This window comes from Oxyura jamaicensis, chromosome 1 (assembly GCF_011077185.1).
Source record: "Oxyura jamaicensis isolate SHBP4307 breed ruddy duck chromosome 1, BPBGC_Ojam_1.0, whole genome shotgun sequence".
In the NCBI taxonomy this organism is placed as follows: Eukaryota; Metazoa; Chordata; class Aves; order Anseriformes; family Anatidae; genus Oxyura; species Oxyura jamaicensis.
The window spans coordinates 61,578,099-61,596,747 of record NC_048893.1 but is presented as its reverse complement, the minus strand read 5'-3'; the positions used below and the strand labels follow the sequence as shown (position 1 = coordinate 61,596,747).

At 40.4% G+C, this 18,649-nt stretch overlaps 1 protein-coding gene across 12 annotated transcripts in view; it reads left to right on the top strand.

The window, feature by feature from the left end:
• The window catches only part of FGD4 (FYVE, RhoGEF and PH domain containing 4), a 110,029-nt gene that overhangs the window by 43,692 nt on the left and 47,688 nt on the right, over positions 1-18,649 (top strand). The window contains exon 1 of one of the 12 annotated variants that reach the window (XM_035344620.1): positions 7,517-8,352. The exons of 10 other annotated variants lie outside the window; for them this stretch is intronic. In XM_035344620.1, coding sequence (XP_035200511.1) covers positions 8,337-8,352 — 16 coding nt within the window. In that variant the 5' untranslated portion in view covers positions 7,517-8,336. Of the gene's footprint in view, positions 1-7,516; positions 8,353-11,204; positions 11,228-18,649 lie in introns of those variants that run through there. One more of the 12 variants, XM_035344695.1, reaches the window with a different exon arrangement.

Below are 18,649 nucleotides of genomic sequence, written 5' to 3'. Positions count from 1 at the left end.
CTGCAATTTCACATTAGAATGCACAGGGCACAGTCATTATGGGAAGGAAAAGCTGCTCAATCCAATGTGATCTACTTACAGTTCTTTGATACTGTAGTCAATTGATCGTAGTTTGATGTATGAAGATTTTCTTTGTAGGTCACTGAAACTGCTTTAATCCATGTTTATCTCAAAATTGGGTGGAATTTTAGAATCCTTTTCCATAAGAAAGGCAACGATGACATTTTACAGTGTATGTTTTATAACTGGCATCTTTTGTGATAATAGTTTTTCTCGAGTTCATAGATAGCAGTAAAAGAACTGTGGGGAAAAGCTTATGGATTGCTTTTATGTTAAAATAAATGATGAAAAGCTATTACCAGCTGGCTGATGAGGTCTGGGGTGTGGATAGTAATACTTTAAAGAAAATCATAGTTTCACTAGTGCTGATGTGGTCTCTGAAATATGTGTTTAACTAGCTGCATAACTTTGCTATGTAAAATGGAGAGTCATGACTGTCACTGATCTTACAGCAAAAGCTGAAATTCTGTCACTTGTCACCACTGTCTGTATCATTACCTCCTTTTCTGAAATGATTTGGTTTGGGGAATCCCTTTTGATCATTTTCCTTTGGACACTGGAATTTAGTAAGGCCAGATGGACTGGAAAAAAAGCAGTAATACATATTGATGGCAGGAGCTAAATAGACTGTAAAGAAGGTCCCAGTTTGACTATCCTGTAGGTACTAGGCTAGGCTGGTCTAAATATGCCAAAGTCAAGAGACTAAAGCTGTTTTTGTCCTGGAAAAAAGTTACCCTGATGCCTTTTAGAATGGGATGGGGATGATGGAGAAGGGTGGAAGGGAAAGGGCAACACCACTGTGCCATCAAGCTTCTCTTCTCCAGAAAGCACAAAGTCAGAGTTGAGGTAGAACAGGTTGAAAATGCCTATACTGTTGCATATTCTGTTCAAGACAATACAAATGGGACTCAGGAAGAGACTAAATATATTTGCGGTGAATATGCCTGTCAGCAGCTGTAAAACACTGTTGCACAAACACATCTGCTGACTGATGATCCTAGACGTCTGATGCTGGAAGCCATGGGGACTGAGGGAAAAATCATTGTGTGCTAGCTGCCTTCTGATGTAGGTTACCCAAACATTTGCTACTAGTTCTTTTCAGACATGCAATATTTGATTGATTGATTTCTTCTTATATTCTTTTTTTCTTGGCCAATATTTGTAGTTCGTATGCCCTTATCTGGTCTGGAAATGTACTGATGTGTTCTACTCTGGTGTTTATTGTGAACTTGTCATGCTGTTTTTCATTAACTCAAAGCAAGAATAATTAGTACTTTTATACTTAGTATCTGACACTGTCCAAACCTTTTTTTTTTTTTTTTTTTTTCTTTTTGAATATATTTATATGAACACTAAATCACTGTTGCTGCATGCTGACCAGCTCCACTTGTGAGTCTTTCTACTGCCTGGATTTCTAACATTGACTTTTTTTAAGCCGAGGATGCAGCCTTCCACTAACAGCTAAATTTAAAGACAAGTCTGTGTGCTGGTCTTTCTGGTTTGAATTGTGTTTTTTCTTCCTGTTTTGCTTTGCCATTTTTGTTTGTTTGGGGGGGGGTTGGAAGTAGGGGTGTTTTTTTGTATGTGTAATGTGTGACCAAAGGCTAAATTAACTGGAAAATGAGTCTGTGTCCTTCAGCTGTTTTGCAAAGTTGTTAAATGAGCAACATGTTTAGTCTCTGAAGGTGAAGAACGATGGGTGGCACAATGCTATTAGGATAGGTTGCAAGCTTTTTTTCCTCTCTCCACTTCCCTTTTTCCCCTTTCTTCCTTAAAGAAGTGTGTGGGTATCTGTGGTTCCCACCTGGTGTGGCACCAGGGCTGCTCCACTGGCCTCGCACCGCTGGCCTTTGTTATCTTGGTCCTCCTGCCTGGCTGGCAGCAGAGCGTGGTGGCAACTGGAACCATCCCTGCGGGAGGTACTGGGGCCACTGGGGAAGAGGCAGCAGCTGCGGTGCAGGCAGGGGCCTGGAGAAGCTGCCTTCTCCGGGGGAAGGCAAGAGGAGGAGAAAGCAGCAAAGACAAGGTAAGAAAAGGGCAAGCTGCTGGGCCATAAGGTCTTTGCTTGGTATTTATTTACTGTGTGTTAATATAACAGAAAGGATAGTGCTATAAACAGTAATTTCCTCGTCCCTAAATTGTAACATGAAGCTTTTCTCCCAATTTTGTAAAAAAGGATACAAAATAGTGAACTGTTAAGCCATTTCTTAAAACAGGAGAATCAAACCCAGTTGATAAGCAAAGCCTTTGTCTACTTCTCAGATTTAAAACCAAAACTTATTTAACAATTGCTGATCTTTGTCTGCTAGAAAAGTTTACTTGGAAGAATTAACCAGATTAACCACAGATTCCTGGATTTTTGGTAAATATGGGAAATATTTTAAGTGACAGAAACACAGCTTTATATGGTTTGTGGAAAACATACAGTTGCCGTAACAAATGCACCCCTTTTGTAAGCACTAATAGAGTAGATGACAGTGATGTGGCACTCATCTTCAGTATAGTTCTTTGATTTTATTAGAACTAGAACCATTTCATTATTTGTTTGGAGGGCTTTGTATTGCTTTTATGCTAAATTGCAGATACACGATTCTACCATGACAAATGCTGTACAAATGTAGGACAAAAAAGCAGACTTTTCCCTTAAGAACTTCTATTACACGTCCTTTGGGCTTTTGTACAGCCACTGGCTTTCCCTTTGGGACACATGTTACAGCTGAGCTGGAGAGGGGGAAAGAAAAGATGGAAAAATACTGCTAGTTGTTTTCTAATTGTGGCACAATAACTGCTCATCACACCTGCCTTGCTATTGCTTGTCTTAAGCCCTAATCCTTGCATGTGAACCAGGAGAGCTGGAGGAGGGACTGGTGGAGCAGTTTTTTACTCCAGAACTGGGAGGGAGTGTCCTTAGTACAAACTTGCTTCTGTGTGGGCTGCAGATTCAGGATCCCTCTTGATACTTCTCACCTTGGGAGGCTAGTTACCCATCTCTTTAAGGTACTATTGTTGTTTTTTGTTATGGCAGTCCAAGGCAGTCCAAAATATCCATTTTTAGACTCCCTTCCCACCCAGCCCACGTCTGTCTGGACTTCTCCTTGTCCCTTCTCTTGCTGGTGGTCACTTGTTTTTGTAGGTCGCTTGCTGAATCTAGAAGTTTGTTCCCCATCTCATTTTTCAATGGGGACATGCATGTATTAAGTTGTACCATTTTTTATTCCTTCCTCACATGCCTACGCGTCAAAGCTTAAAGGATGAAGCTTAATGAGACCTCAAATAACGAGGTTTGCTTACTGTCCTCTGTCACCATTTTTCCTTCTGTTGACACTGATGCTCATCTGACTCCATAGGCCATCTCAGACTGCTAAGTTAAGACCAATCCCAGAGAAAATGAGTATTTTTCTGGCAGATTAGTGAGCTGAACTGGCTTGCTTCATTGCCAGACAAGACTCTGTAAGGAGAGGAAGAGCAGCATTTTCCATCATCAGCCACTGGCTTGATGTGAGTGTACTCCTGGGCTGCATGCTGATCATCTTGCCTTGCCTCTCTTGAGGATATTGGGCAATCACGCATGAATTTCATCCTTCGTGTATCCATTCAATGGCCCTTGTCAACTCTTCACAGCCACTGCGCTCGGTCATCATTAACCTTTGCAGTCCTGGGCAGCCCATTGCTGCCCCTGGATAGGATGTCAGAGTTGATCTGAGGGGACAGCCTGGCTCAGAGAAGGGCGGGCATGTTCCTGCCTGCTGTGCTGTGCCATGCCGTGGCTTCCACCATACGCCTCTTGGCGCTGGTCTGGTTGTAGAAAACAGTTTGCTAACCTGAAAGAAAACTTTGTTTTGCCTGTGCAGATTTTCCCACTGGGTTGCATTGCCTGATCATGGGCTGGATGTTTTGATAAGGGAGAAAATTGACTATAGCTGCAAAGTGGTTCATGTACTAGAACCACTAAATTGAAATGCAGCTGTAACATTAACTACATCCTTGTGGGCATCATCTCCCTTCCTTGGCAGAGAGGGGAAACTTCTGAACATCCATCCATGTGCTGGTTTTCCTCATGTGCAGCTCCTGGTAGTTGGCTGCTTGACTTGTGTTTTGTCGCCACATGGTGATCAAAGGCAGGAAGCCCACGCCATGTCCCCCCCTACAGCCAAATGGAACAACAAAGCACTGGTTGCAGGACTATGCTGGGCTCTTGCACATCACTTATTTTAGGTTATAACAAGAATGAAGAATTAAGGGCAGCACATACAAAGGCTGAAGGAGAGTGGATTTTTCTGGGGCAAGGGTGTGTGGTGCCTTGCTAGCTAATCCCATTACCCTAAGAACAGCTGGGAACCAAGCAGAACACTGCAGACTTCTAGCAGGACCTTGGAAACTGTTTTGGCTTAGGGACAAAGCATGCCTTCGTTTTTGCCTACGACCAAATTACTGTGCTTTTGAAGTACTTGGGTGGAAAGGAAAAGGGTGAGAGGTAAGTAGCAGTGTGAGAGAGCCGTATCCACCTTACAGGAACCCTGTGAAATGTGCCTGTTTGGTTGGTGTGGTTTTAAGTCTCTTTTGGATTAACTGATATGTTTAAAGGTCTGTCACAGGAAGAGAAAAAAAAAAAAAAAAAGGAGGGGGTGCTTTCAACAGAGAGCACTGATGTACTGGAATTCAAACTGCTTTGTGCCCTGTTCTGTGCTGGAAGGGATCTGAGGCTACTGATTCTTCAGGTGGGAGAAAAATCACTTTTTCTCCATGACTGGCTTGTAGAAACTGCATACCATATCCTGATGCAGTGTTCTCAACAAAACTTTTCAAACTCTGTGCCTGAAGTGAGCCTGCAGTGAGACGGCAGCTGAAGGCAGGGAGGCTGTGATGGTTGGGCTGTGATTCACTGTCACATGAGCTGGTTTGTTCTCGGGGGTGTGTGAAAGTGTGGAATGCTGTCCATGTCGCCCTTTAATACTTGGTTCAACTTTTCAGATTTCCTGAGAGTGCTCACGATCACAGGACTTTGTTCTCAACAATAGCTTCATCAAATTAAGAATAGTCAAAAGAAGCAAACGATTTGAGTCCTCTTATCTGCAAAATGGGGAAAATACTAAGAAAGCTTGTGAAGTTTAGTTTGCAGTGTGCTTGGAGGTGGAAATCAGAGTAAATGTCCTCTATTTATTACAAGTCATTTGTAAAACCTCTAGTACTGGAGTCATGAAGTCATATGATGAGCCAATACTTTTGAGCTGAGATAACTCAGTTAAACTACTTTAGTTAAGTTAAAGTTGAACTACTTTACCATGCATGTGTGTGGACCAAAACTATGCTGGTTTTAGTTTGAATAGCTATTTTATTCATATTAAATGACAGTAGCTACACAGTGGTATGATTTTAATTAACCACTAATGAGAACACTTTATTTAACTAGCTGTTCTCTATGCCCCTTTTTTCTGCTTTTAGAAAAATGTAATAAATTTAAATTTATTCTTCAGTTAACTTTTCTTTAAAGTTGAGGGATATGTTCTAATGACCAGTCAGATACCGCTGTGCCTTTTGTCAATGTGATTACAACTAATATTTAATAATATGACATTAGAGTGTAGGTTGTACTTTGCACTGTTTCTGTTCTTATAGCAAGGAAAGCTGGGTATAAAACTCATGTGAAACCAGGGGAATAGATTAATGAGATGTCCCCATTGTATCTGTTTTAATCTCCCCCAAATCCCTTTATCTGCTAGCTAATCAAACGGAGATAATTAAGCTTCTTCTTTTTTTTTTAAAAAAAAAATTATTTATTTATTTATTTATTTATTTATTTTTAATGGAGGATTTAAGCGTGTGTTTTGAAGTTAGGCTTTGGAGACTTCTTTATGCCAGTTTTAATGTTGCTGTTCCGGAAATTAAATTTCACAATGTCCTTCAGGTTTGTGAAATTCCTTTTTTTTCCCTGAGCAAATTGGGATCTGAGTTTGCTCTCCATGAGCTGTTGCAAGCAGCGGAGTCACCTGATAGGTAGAAAGTGGACCAGCCCTAGTCAGAGCTGGGATCTGGTGTGTGCTCCGTGCCTCCTGCTGGCACCTCAGGGACGGAGGAGAGCAGAATCTGGGAGTTCAAATGGCCTCCCTCCCACGTGTCTCATGCTGCAGAGTCAGTAATAGCTGGGATATGTGCTTACCCAAAAAGGGAGACTTGGCAGCTTGTTTTGATTTTCCCTGCCACCGCCCCGTGCTTTCCCTGATCTGACCCCTCATCTCTTCCCTTATGGCGGGCAGTATCTCGTATTTCTGTAACTGCCTACCTGCACCTTTTGCTTTTTGCACTATTTTGCAGCCTTTTTTCTTACAATTTTCTAACCTATTGTGTTGCTTGCATGAAATTTGAAAACTATTGCTGATCCCTTCTGAATTTAAAATCTGCCACCTATGTGCATCATCAGTGTTTTTCCTGGGTTAGGAAGCATGTGTCAGGCTGAAGAAAGATGGACCAAGCCTCACTGGCAGGTGGACAAAACAGTCTGGAGTGGAAAGTGGTTTGTTTCAAATACGGGATACCCAAGAAAATGCATCTTCTTTGCAAAGCCTTTTCTGGAGAGAGGCGGTGTTCTGTTGTAGGCTTGCTTCATCTGGAAGCCCCAAGTAAGGAGGCAGTCTTTGCATTCAGGGAGATGAGCTTCAGAACAGAAATGTAACCTGTGCATTGGAGTTCTTAGACTGGTCTCTTAGTCCAGCCTTTTACAAACTTAATCATTTACACACTGTTACTTTTTGTTTTCATGGTGTATTGATGACCTGGGTGAATGAGATTTCTTTAAGGAGACCGGAATTACTGGCCAGGAGTATCAAAGATGGCAAATTGCCATTTTAGCAGTTCAAAAATACATGCCAAAAACAAACAAACAACACGTGAAAGTCTGGGTTAAAGTGCTAAAAATGGATTCTGTTTAGTTTTCAAATCCATGTGCACAGAACTTGCATCTCCTCATCTCAAGAAAAATAAAACCAAAGTTTTGAAATAAATAGGGGAAAACAGTCGCTCTTACAGGTTTTGGAAAAAAAAAAACAAACACTTTGACATCTGTACTAGAAAGGAAATAATTAGCTGCCCTCATCAAGAGAGCTGTCTCCTCAGTGAAAAAACAGATACATAACAATGAATTGTTTTGCAAGTGTATTCCCTGTAACCCTTGGTACTTGTCCTTCAGAGCAGCTCTGCAGCGTGTGTTTGTGCATAGCCTTGAGTGTGAGGTTTAGGAGTGGACCTTGGTGGAAGGGGCTGCAGGGAGATGTGGTTTGGAGCCCTGGCTGAAGATGACCTCAGCTGCAGTGAATGAAGAGCTGGCTGCTGTATCCGGATTCGTATTATCCAAATTGACAGGGCTGGATGTAAATCCTGGTTTCTTTCTCCTGCTGGTATAAATGCGTGCCAGCCAGGGACCACGTGATTGGAGAGCTCACATGTGAGCAACAAAAAGAAATGCCACTTTCAGTAACTTCTCTTTTCTGTTGGTCCTTTCACTTTTTGAAAATTTGCATTTCACAATGCAGAATTCATTGTAATCGCTTTGTGTTCTGCCCTTGGGCACAATAGCTAGTTTATGCCATTTAAAAATTGATTTTAAATAATTCCAGGGAGTCTTAATCTGTGCCAAATAAGCTAATATTTTCATGACAATTCCTTAGTGTAGACTTTTTTTTGTCCACTGCTCTAGTATTGTGTGCTGTGTTTATAAACTTATTACTAGAATGAAGTATACACATTATACAGTGGAAAAAAAAAAATAGAAACAAGCATTGTGTAGTGTAAAGGGAGAACGAAGTCCCAACCACAGAAATGCTCTTATTTGTCCTTTAACCTTGATAGTGCTTTATTTTCAAAGAGCAAAGAGTTTGTAGTGACAAAACTTCCATAGCAGCTGGGGCATTAGACAAAACAATTTATGGTCGTCCCTCCTCCTCTTCCTCCTCCCTTCTCCAGCACTGTGTGGTTACATAAGCTGATTTCTTTGTTTTTCCTCTTTAATAGTGAGCAGGCTTCACTTCTTTCTCTAAGCTGAGTGGCTTGCATGCTTACGTTTTTCCTCTTGAAACCGGCTGGCCAGAGGAGGAGCACAGTGTAATTGAAAGACCCAGCATGTAAACTGTCGGCATATACTGCACATCTGGCAAGAAGTCCTTTCTGGCAGCTTATAGGTCATGTAAATTGGATATATGTGAGCCTGCCACAGTGTTATTACCATTGTGAAGGCAATTCCTCGTGCAGTGGTACTGGAATATATTAAAAAAAAAAAAAAAAAAATGTCTTCTGAACCAGGTAAGACTGAACGGGATGCTTCTGTTAAGCCTTAATCTCTTCAAGGCTTGGGGGTGTTTTTTGTGTCCAGAGGCACAACGAGTTAAACTTTCTTGGGGGGTGCCTTGAAGCAAGTAAACACATTAAAATCCAGCTGCTGTGTGAGGCAATACAGCTGGAATGTGATGGTGTCTTTTTGCACTTACTCCGAGTAAATGAGATTGCAGTTGCTTGAGCTGTTTGCCCAGTAAATCTGCCACACAGGGAACTGTGTTACTTTTGGCTTGTTCTGCTGCTGCTTTCACCAGCTCAACACTTGCTAAAGCGAATCAATTTTGTGATATTTATTTATACTTCTGGCTCATTTGTCAGGTTCATTGAGTTCTGTTCATAGCTGCAAGGTTGCTATAGTGCACTTCTGTAAATCAGCACTGGCTCAAAGCACTCTCTTTTGCATTGTTTTGGGAAATGGGTGTATGTTTCCAACGTGCTTAGCTTTTCTTGTGTGATATTGCAATAATCCATTTAACTTGCACTTCTGATACCTTTAAAGTACAGGATTAGCTTCCAGAATAGAAGAATGTCATCTTGTATTACACCGTGCAATGAAAGGTCTGGATTTTTTGCATTGAAAATATGTTTCTAGCAATTTTTAAGAATACTATTGAAGTTGATGCTTTACTTGAGTGCATTTTGCAGTTCTGACAAAAGTTCAGATTACGGTAAATTGAATTAAAATGGGTTATATTTAGCCCTAACTTCTGAACATCCTTAATTCTGTTCTGCACAGAGATCTGTGGAAGGTTTGGGTTCAGTATGCTGGTTTTCCTCTGGAAGCCCTCTGAGGCTGCATAGAGGGAAGGGAATGATTGCATGGGTGAGCTTGAGAGATTTGCTAGAGAAGCTTGGAGCAGATGCATGCAAATGTCTGCCTCCTGACCTCAGTGTTTGTAGGCATCTGATTTTTCATAGGTACAAAGAATGCTTGGTTTAAAATCTTTCTGTTGGCTCCTTATCTGTTTTATTATCAAGTTTGAAGGTGCCCTTCTCCCTTTAGATTTTGGTAATCACCCAACAGAATGGGCATTATAACTTTCCTCCCGCTTTGTAACATTATTATGTATCCTGAGAAAAATCTACATGTGATAGTAAAAGTTTTTCTTTTTCTCACCATTATTGCTCTTAGGAGCTGTTTTCTAGGATCTGTAATGCATACTGTTTTCCTATAAACATAACACAAACCCCCATAGATTTCGAGGAAGCTCAGTGTGGTGCCGTAAGTACTATTTTTGGTATTACAAGTAATCTTCACTTTTTGCCCTTTGGCATGTTTTTGGCTATTTCAGTTTGGCTTACAGTATACTTCCGTGTAACAGGGGCAGTCTGAATATAGAATACACTGGTGAAGCTGTGATCTCTGATTCTGAGAGATCAAATATCTGAAGTGCAAATGCATTTGTATGTGTCTTAAGGTGACATAAAGAATACTGTCATACTGCTGTGGTATTTTTCAGGCAGTGTCTCTTTGCTCAGGCTCCAGTTAGAAGTTGTATGAAAGCAGTAGTGGACTGTCTTGCAAATACCTGGCTTGAAGGGTGAGCAGAGCGAAGAGCAGCCTATGGAAGAGCATGTAGGTATGGAGCGGGCAAATATCCCTTGACGTTCCTAAATAGCACCTAAAAGACGCATGGAGCTACTGCTTCTGCTGTCACTTGCTGGGGCACTGGGACTTGAAGGGACAGTGCCTATTCAGGGATGTAAATTCTCACCTCAGTTTAGAAACTGCAACTGCAATGTTAAGCATGCAATTGAGGGAGAGCATCCAGTTGCCTGACAAAAGCAATTCTTGCAAGTATTGAGGGCCTGTAACAAATACAGGAAACGTGTACAGTGCATCTTTTCTGGAGCTTTGATGTTTTCAAAGAAAAGAACTTTACAGCTTTATTCTTATTATTACTCCTCACGGTAGGGTGAAAAAATCACTGAAAACCTCACTTCAAGCAATGTCATTTTGAAAGGTTCAATGATACTGTGACCCACAGAAGTCACCAGAGAAGCAGGTGGTCTTCATTAGCTCCATCACTATGCTTTGCACTGGGACTGCAGGCCCCAGAGTCTTCTGCTGGTCTTTTCAGTGCTAGGTGCTGTATAAACAGTGAAAGATGCGCTGGTGGTTTGCGTCAGTGCTTGTAAACCTAGTGAATTTGTTGAGTCTTTTCTAAAAATAGAAACTAGTCATGGCACACTCATTTTCCCCATTTTTCTCCCCTGCCCTGGGTTTACGATCACTGTAAGACGAAAGGATTAAGTTCCTTTAAGGATATGGAAATTCAGAGCCTGTGTGTTTCCTTGTAGCATGGCAGGCAGTAATTGACAGGAAGAGGAGTGTAAGTAGTTATCAAACACAATCTTTGCTTTATGCTGTTGTGAAATATTTAACATACTGTGACTGCTCTCGCTTGTGAAGAAGCCCATGCAAGAATGACCTGTCGCTTGCAGGGAGGAAGAGAAAGGAAAATAATAGAGGGAAGCAACAACTGGGTGAGGTCATGTAAGGTGGAGAGGGATTGGAGTATTGCCAAACTTTAGGTTATAAAAGAAATGAAATGTTTAGCCTTAAACGTGTTTTTGTTTGCTTGGTTTGTTTTGATTAATGTCATAGATTTTTGTTTGCTCTCTGTTTTGGAAGACTTTCATCCCTAACATGCAAGCTGTCGGCTTTTTTTAAAAAATAAAAATAAAAAAATAAAATGAATATTTAGATACCATTCTGATGCCAAAAAGCGAGGCTTTAAGGAATACAGTGAATACTGCACAGGAGTCCTCAGGGTTGTGCTGCAGCTGGGTGAGCAGCTCATGTGACTGAATGGGGGGGTGCTGCCATGGGGCTGCCCAGGCTCTCCCTGGGCCTTTCCCAGGCTTTTGGTCTCATCCCCAAGCCATTTCAGCTTGCTCACACAGCAGAAAACTAGTATGATACAAGCAGCATATTGTTTTCTTGTGGGGTTCCATTGGCCTGGCAATAAATCCAAAAAGTATGAGTGCTGGTAAGAAGTAAGTGATGGGAACTCAAAAGATGGTGAGGAAAGGAAGGGGATAAAACTAACCCTTCTCTGTGGAGGTCGTCTTGGTCAGTCTCTGTAGTTTTATTTTTGGTTTTGAGCAGCCTTTTTTAGTCTGTCCTGAGGCACTAAACATTTTCATTTTCAGAATGTTTGCAAAGTGAAAGGTTGCACATCCTTCAAGTGTGCTGGACAAAACTCAAGTTGTTTTAAAATCATTTCTCTTTAGGACATACTGGTGGGTTTAATGTATTTTTACTTTATATGACTTTTTAAAAAGCATTTTCCATCTATTTGCTCACATGAAGATAGGGAAGTTATTTAAACAATCATATGAGTATTAAGCTTTTTTTTGAACAGGATGGTAAATATTCATCTGAGTCTGCAGGAAAAAACATTTTAATTTTCTGATTTACGTTTTTAAAATTCATCATATAAGAGTTATTTTTTAAAATATATTTTAAATGGGATTCTGGAAAAGAGAGGAGAGAGAAATAAACATTACAATTGTTCTCGGTCTTGGCCAGTTCATAGCATAAAACGTAAAGCTGTTGCAACCTGTTCTGATGTTGAAGAGGTGATTGCGCTGATGGCAGGTCTGTTGAGCTGAAGCGAACTCTGTGAACAGCAGCACAAACAGTAGTAATTTTTGGCAATGTAAGGCTAAGGCTTTATTCCCCATTTGGAATCCAGGCAACATGTATTTGTCTTCCTTCCGTAAGGATGATTAGAAACTGATGAGTTAGCATGAAATGGTGATCTCTCTCTCTATCACTCTTTATAGGCAAGGGGCCACATAAAAACTGGCATAATTATGGTAGGGTTTGAGGAGACAGAAAAAGGAACGTCCCTCTTAAACAATTTCGCAGGAAGGCCCTAAATGTACTTAAAGCAAGCTTTTTCTGGCTTTTTTTTTTTTTTTTTTTTTTTTTTTTTCCCTAACCAGGTCAAAAGCAGGAAGCACTTGAATTCTTGTGAAGTGTCCAGCTTTGGGTTCTTTATATTTCTGTTTTGGTGCAATGAGCCATTCCCAGGGAGCTGCTTGTTTTTCTGTGTCTTGTAGATGATGGTTGTTAACTACTTGGCAGGGAGACGGGAGCGCTCGTGGAGCCTGACAGCGGGCTGTGCGCCGCTGACTTTGGGGAGGAAAAGCATTATGTGCTGAGCAGCTGGGAGCACCGCACAGCTGTGCTGCTGATACGTATTTAAGGGACTCACAGCCACATGTTTATCACCCTCTTTATCACTGTTCTTTATCACATCCATAATTTTAAATATACTTCAGTCTTTCAAATAACAGAAAATAGTGGTTGGTATGCTGTGATGGTATTGCGCAGTTAACACGCTGCAGCCTTTAATTAGAGCATATTATTTTAAGTCTTGATTCATGTATGTTTAGAGAATAGGGTTGTGACACAGACACACACACACAGACACACAGACACCCCCCCCCCCCCCCCCCCCCCCGGGGTTGGATTCATTGGAATTAACATCATCTAGTGGCTGCTTGCCTCTGAAAAGGGTGCCTTGTCTTCCTTTCCCCTGTCAATGTATTTGCATCTTTGCCCAAGCCCCAGTGCATCTGAGGTGACTGAAGGTGTGAATCTGGAAGAGAACTAGTTGCTTTTTTTTTTTTTTTTTTTTCTTTTTTTGGCAGAGTTACATTTCTGAGGGCTTAACTTTCCCGGCCTGCATCCTGTGGCTAGATGCATGCCAGCACTATTGCAAAGTGGTGGGAGCAGGCAGCCAGGAGGAGGGAGGGGAGCGGGTGGAACAACTCGTGTCAATGCTGGCTGGCTCCTGGATGGTTTGGGGTTGCCAGATCTGTCCCGACACACTTACTGCCTCAGCAGCTGGCAGTGGGAAGCAGTTCCTGTCTATCAGTGATAATTTTATTGTCTTGTATTGCATAATTGACTTCTGTTTGGATCTTTGGCTATTATACATTTCAGATATAATACATATACATTCGTACCTTGAAACTACTTAAATGCTATCTGACTGTATCTTTCTATCAGTGCGTTCACATCTTCTGAAAAAATAGATGTCAGCTATACTTTGAACCTCCTGTTATTTGATTTTATTTTATCTTTTTTCCTCCTGTGGGTCTGTGGTATTTCTTTTTTATTTCTAAGCATCCTACTTCTAAAAATATTTTCCTAGCAATTCATCTTTTATCAGCAGAAGTAGCTGAATGTATGTCTTAAAGCATATGTGTGTTTTTCTAAAATAGCTCTGAGTTGAGATGAGATGAATCTGAAACAACTGCATAGGTAATTGGACAGAGAAGAAGAGGAAAATGTCAACGATTGACTTGATAGGGAAGTCTTCTTGTATAGTGAGCAAAATGGTGAAATTTATGGTTCAGTCTTATCTTTTTTTTTTTTTTTTTGAAAACCTGTAAGTATCTGTCAAACCTAAACACTATTGTTTTATAATAGCTTATAATTTATAGAAGTGGAGGAGCTTTTTCATTCTTTGAAGTAGTATTACAATTGCATAAATATATTTTAATATGACATCTTGAATAACTTCAATAGTTTGTACAAAATAAAAGTATCTGCATGTTTTCCTAACATGGCTCCGGTACTGGAGGTGCTCTCCTTAATATGAAATGTTAGAATGCTGCTTAGTTATGGCATCCTGCTGGTTATCTTACATATGGTAACTGGAAGAAATTAAATCATCTTAAGACTCAGCAAATCAAGCAAAAGAAATATCTAGGGCTCAATGCCACAACTCGTGTTCAGATAAGTGATTGTTCTGTGATCAGTGGGTCTGCTTATTCGAATAGGGTGTTCTCATTAAGTAGGAGGTCAGGATATTTCAAAAATGATGAGTGCTGCCACTGTAAAATACGCTGATATCAACCTAAAATTCATTTTTTTAAAAAAAAGTCACTGTTTTGTAGAATGGCTGGGGAGCCATTCCTCACCTCACTGCTCTACAAGGAAAATTGAAAGGAAAAAATACTTTGGGAAAACTTGGCAGAAGTGCTTCATGCTAATCTTTTCTCACGATAGGGTTCACCACAATGGCTATTAATGCAGTAGGAACTCGAGAAAGACACACACCTTACTCAAGCCATTCCTTCATCAAATGTGTGTGAAACTGTAAAAAGCTCATAAGGACAGGGCAGGAAGCAAATGGCCCTCAGGTACAATGCTTACCATTTTTACCACGATTGCCCCAGGGAAGAGGTTGAAGGATGTAGTCAGGACTCTCCTGGGACAGTAAAATATGTGAGAAGCACTTATAGAGGTGAAAGTTGCTCTCATGCATTACAGAACTAGCAAAAGAGTGTGTTGACAAGGAGGGAGAAATTACCTGAAATTACCTGCTGTAGAAATGAGACAGTAACAGCAGAAGGCTGAATGTGGTGGTTTCAAGGATCAACTTACTCTGCGTTATCCTGAAGCGATGAAACTGCTGCTACTTACTATACATGTTTTGAAAATTATTATTATTACTTTTATTTATTTATTTTTGTGGTAAAGTCATTGTTTTTAAATACATGAAGCTTATGGGTTATCATTTGTAGGGTCAGAAACCTTGGTAGCCTTTAAGTCTTGGAGATAGTCTTCACAAAAAGAAGAAAAGGAAATCAGGCCCAAATCCCTTTAACAATATTGCTACTATTTTATTAAAAACAAACTATGAAAAGTCTTCACAGGTAAAAAGAACACTGCTGCATATCTTCTGTTTAGATTTTGGGTTTGATAATATACGCTCAAAGACCAAAGTGAAAATGAGTTTGAGGGACTGTTTTGTAATACAGGAACCTAAGTATTGATGTGAAAGAGTAGTTCTTGATTCCTGTAAACGGAACTCATTTTGCTTAGAGCTTTCCCTTCAATCATATGTTTTTTTCTGGAGATGTGACTTGAAAATTGCTTGTCTCTGTTCACATGAGAAATCTTCAATAATCATTAAGTAGTTGATTAACAGCAGCCATCACTTATGCCGTTGTCCCAGTTTGTATGAGCATAGGTGTCTTCTAAGAGCCTTAATATAATATTCTGTGTTTTTGGCTGAGGACTTAAGTCATAAGCTACTACTCTCAAACCACAAACTGCACGTTGGCAGCATATTCTGAATTAGTGGTTTCCACTCAAGGGAAACGGAGGCGTGCTTCAGCCAGAGCCAGGCGGTCCTTCCTGCTCCCTCCATGCCCCTTCTCCCCTTCAGAGGAGGGAGTAGCAGTGGCAGGTTTCTGGAGGTCCTGCCATCTGGAGCAGTTGCTCTGTCAGTAGCAAGACCCACAGGCTTGCTGCCTCCGCTTCTTATGATGGAGGAAGATGTAAGAGTAGAAAACCACAGCAGCAGTGGCCAGCAGTAAGGTTGTCGCATTATCTCAGTGACTTGCAGCTTCTGCAGCCCTCCACCCCTGTGGCCATCAGTAAGCTCAGCTGCAGACTAGGTCCTCCACCCCTGAGGTGCCTGAGCATCAGTTTCACCACTGGTGTTCTCCAAAAACTGAGTGATTAGAGAGCAGTGGCACTGCAAGTCTGTTGACAATAGGAAAGTTGTTTTCAGAAAGCTTAAACCATGGGTTTTTAATACAGTTTTTAGAAGCTGTTCACTGTTTCTCTTTCTGTTTTAATTTATGTGACTAGTTAGCACTATAGTATCGTATATGCCACTTGGACTTCTATCAAATTAATTTTGATTTTAAAGACTCCATATACTTAAGGTGGTTTTTTGACTTGCTTTGCATTCCCTTTCCTCACTTTGCATTTCCATATTCCTCACTCCAGAATGTGCTCTTTCTGATGAGGCATGTATTATATTCTCTGTTATAATCTCTAATTGTTGAACGGAGAAACTGTAATGTTTTCTAAGGAAGTTGTTTTTTTGGGCCCAGTCCTGGAAAGAGATATTTGAAGTCTTGTACAATGTTTTTGTATTTTATTGGAGCAGCACCAGCAGTGCAAGTCATGTTATTGTGCCAATCCAAAATTTAGACAAATGTTAAAAGATAGTCACATTAATTGTTGACTTGTTCGTTTCACTAAGACCACAGCAGATGCACAGGCCTGCTTGCTTGGAAATTACTTTTAGATAAGATCTCAAAGAACAGAGATCAGAGCCCGGAAGGAAAGCAAAGCTAAGACACACTGAGTATGCCTGCTGTAGCCAGCGCTGGCACAACATATGTAATGAATGTGAAATTCACCATTGAGTCCTTTACTTTGTGTTATATATAGCATCCGGAGACTGCGATCAGGAGGTTATCGATGTTATATCTTACTTGTTAGTATTTCGGTGCTTCCTTTTGAAGCTCAGGCTTTAAAATCTTAAAGCAGGTAAGCTGTTTGAATGTAGTGGCATCAAAGCTGGTAGCTCGGCAAATTTGGGCTCTTTAGTTGCAGCTACTGTAAGGCACTATTTCAGGCACACACACACACACAAAAAAAAAACACAATGTGGGAAAGACACATGGTTTCTCCCAGCCAGAACAACCATAAAACTTGAGAAAACATGGGAAAGGTGACAGTGACTGCTTGCATCTCGTGAATACCCACAAAACAGACCGGTGCAGTAATGTGTCATCATAGACCAAGCAGATATGGGTATGTATCTGCTTTGAATTGGGTTCTATCAAAAACACTCTGCATAACCCAGAGCTTCTTAGAAGTGAAATTTTTTCAAAGTTATTATTATTCTTAATGAAATTATTTCTTATTAGAAAATTGCTTGTGTGTCTCACACGGTTGAACTTGCTGAAGTTTGTTTCAGTTCTATTCCTGCTCTGTTTGTTTTCAGTGGCTCATATACGTGGTGTGCATACTATAATTTGGAAACATCTGCTCTGCATTATTATGCAAACTACCTTACCTACTAAGAATCTGAATGTTTTCTGGTTCCCAGGAAGTATCGTGTAGCAAGTATTTGGCATAGCAGTTTTAAGTTCAGTAATGTTTCACCTGTTTAATTTTACCATCAAATGTTCTGGTTATATTCACCATGTTTATTGAACAAAAGGAGTGGTATTAATATACTTCTTGTTTTCTACCTTATTTGCTTACAGATTGGTTTACTCCTTGCAATAAATGCTGAGAAAGGGAGGACAGCATTTGGTAATCCTAAGGATATTTCCATGCAATGACATGAGAAATAATAGGCTTGTATGCATCACATCTCCATTATTCCCAAAAAGTGGTCTACCTTCTTCTGTTGAACGTAGAATATTTTTGGTTGTGTCTGCAGAACAGCTTTGCAAGAAAAAAAACAACACTGCTTTTTTGGATTTTGCTAGCAAGTGTATCTGAACTAATACTTCACTAAAACTTGATCTGCATCTTAAGTTTTCCAAGATTCCACTCTTCAAAGATAATTCCAAACCTCCTGATATTTGCCTTTTATTTTTTTTGGCCAGCACCATATTGCAGAAAGAAAACTAATTTCTTCAGCTACACAGCCCTCCTGACTTCAGCAGAAGTTAATTTTCTCTTTTTACAGCATTGCATTATCAACTGCTTGCAGTATTTCAGCAGTGGCTCACCACAATAAACACTGCCTGACGTTTAACCTTTAGAGCTCATCTGCACAGAACAGAGTATCAGTGTGAAATTTTTGCTCTATTCTGAAGTTGCAAAGCATTCACAAGTCTGTCATCGCTATGACAGAGAGGGGACAATGTATCAAAACGCAAATACATAATTAACTTTAGAGGATAGTATTTAATAATAGAATTTGGAAGAAGGTACTTTTTTTGTTTGTTCTCATTAGAGACACTTGGACCTCCAGGCTTCCTACTCTCCTCCTCCATTCTCCAGATTTTCAGATAGTTTTGGCTTATTCCAGGCTGTTATTCTTAAAACATGTTTGGATATGTAATTAGCAGTATATGCCTCAAAGTATTGTATGGGTTCCTCATAAACAGGGCAAGTGTGTGAATAGTAGGCAGTTACCAGTAGTTACCAGAAACTTAATGTTGAGAGCAGGTTTGGACACAGTTGTGGGCAAAATGCATGACCTGATTTACTAGATTTTCTGCTCAGGCCTCAATAAATCCGCTATTGTAACTGCTTGTGCAAGAGTCCTTTGGCTACTTTCTTCTTTGTACTTAGGAAACAGCTGGTTCTTGCGCTGGCCCCACTATGGCTCCTGTAGCGTTCAGTGAAGCAAGTGGATGTTTGAATGAACCTCTTTAGTGTCAGAACTACTTAACAGTGTTTTCAGTTTACCAGGAGATTGTATCTAGATTACTGTGGCCAAACTAATGCTTTAGCTAAAGGCTTTGGTAGGGAGAA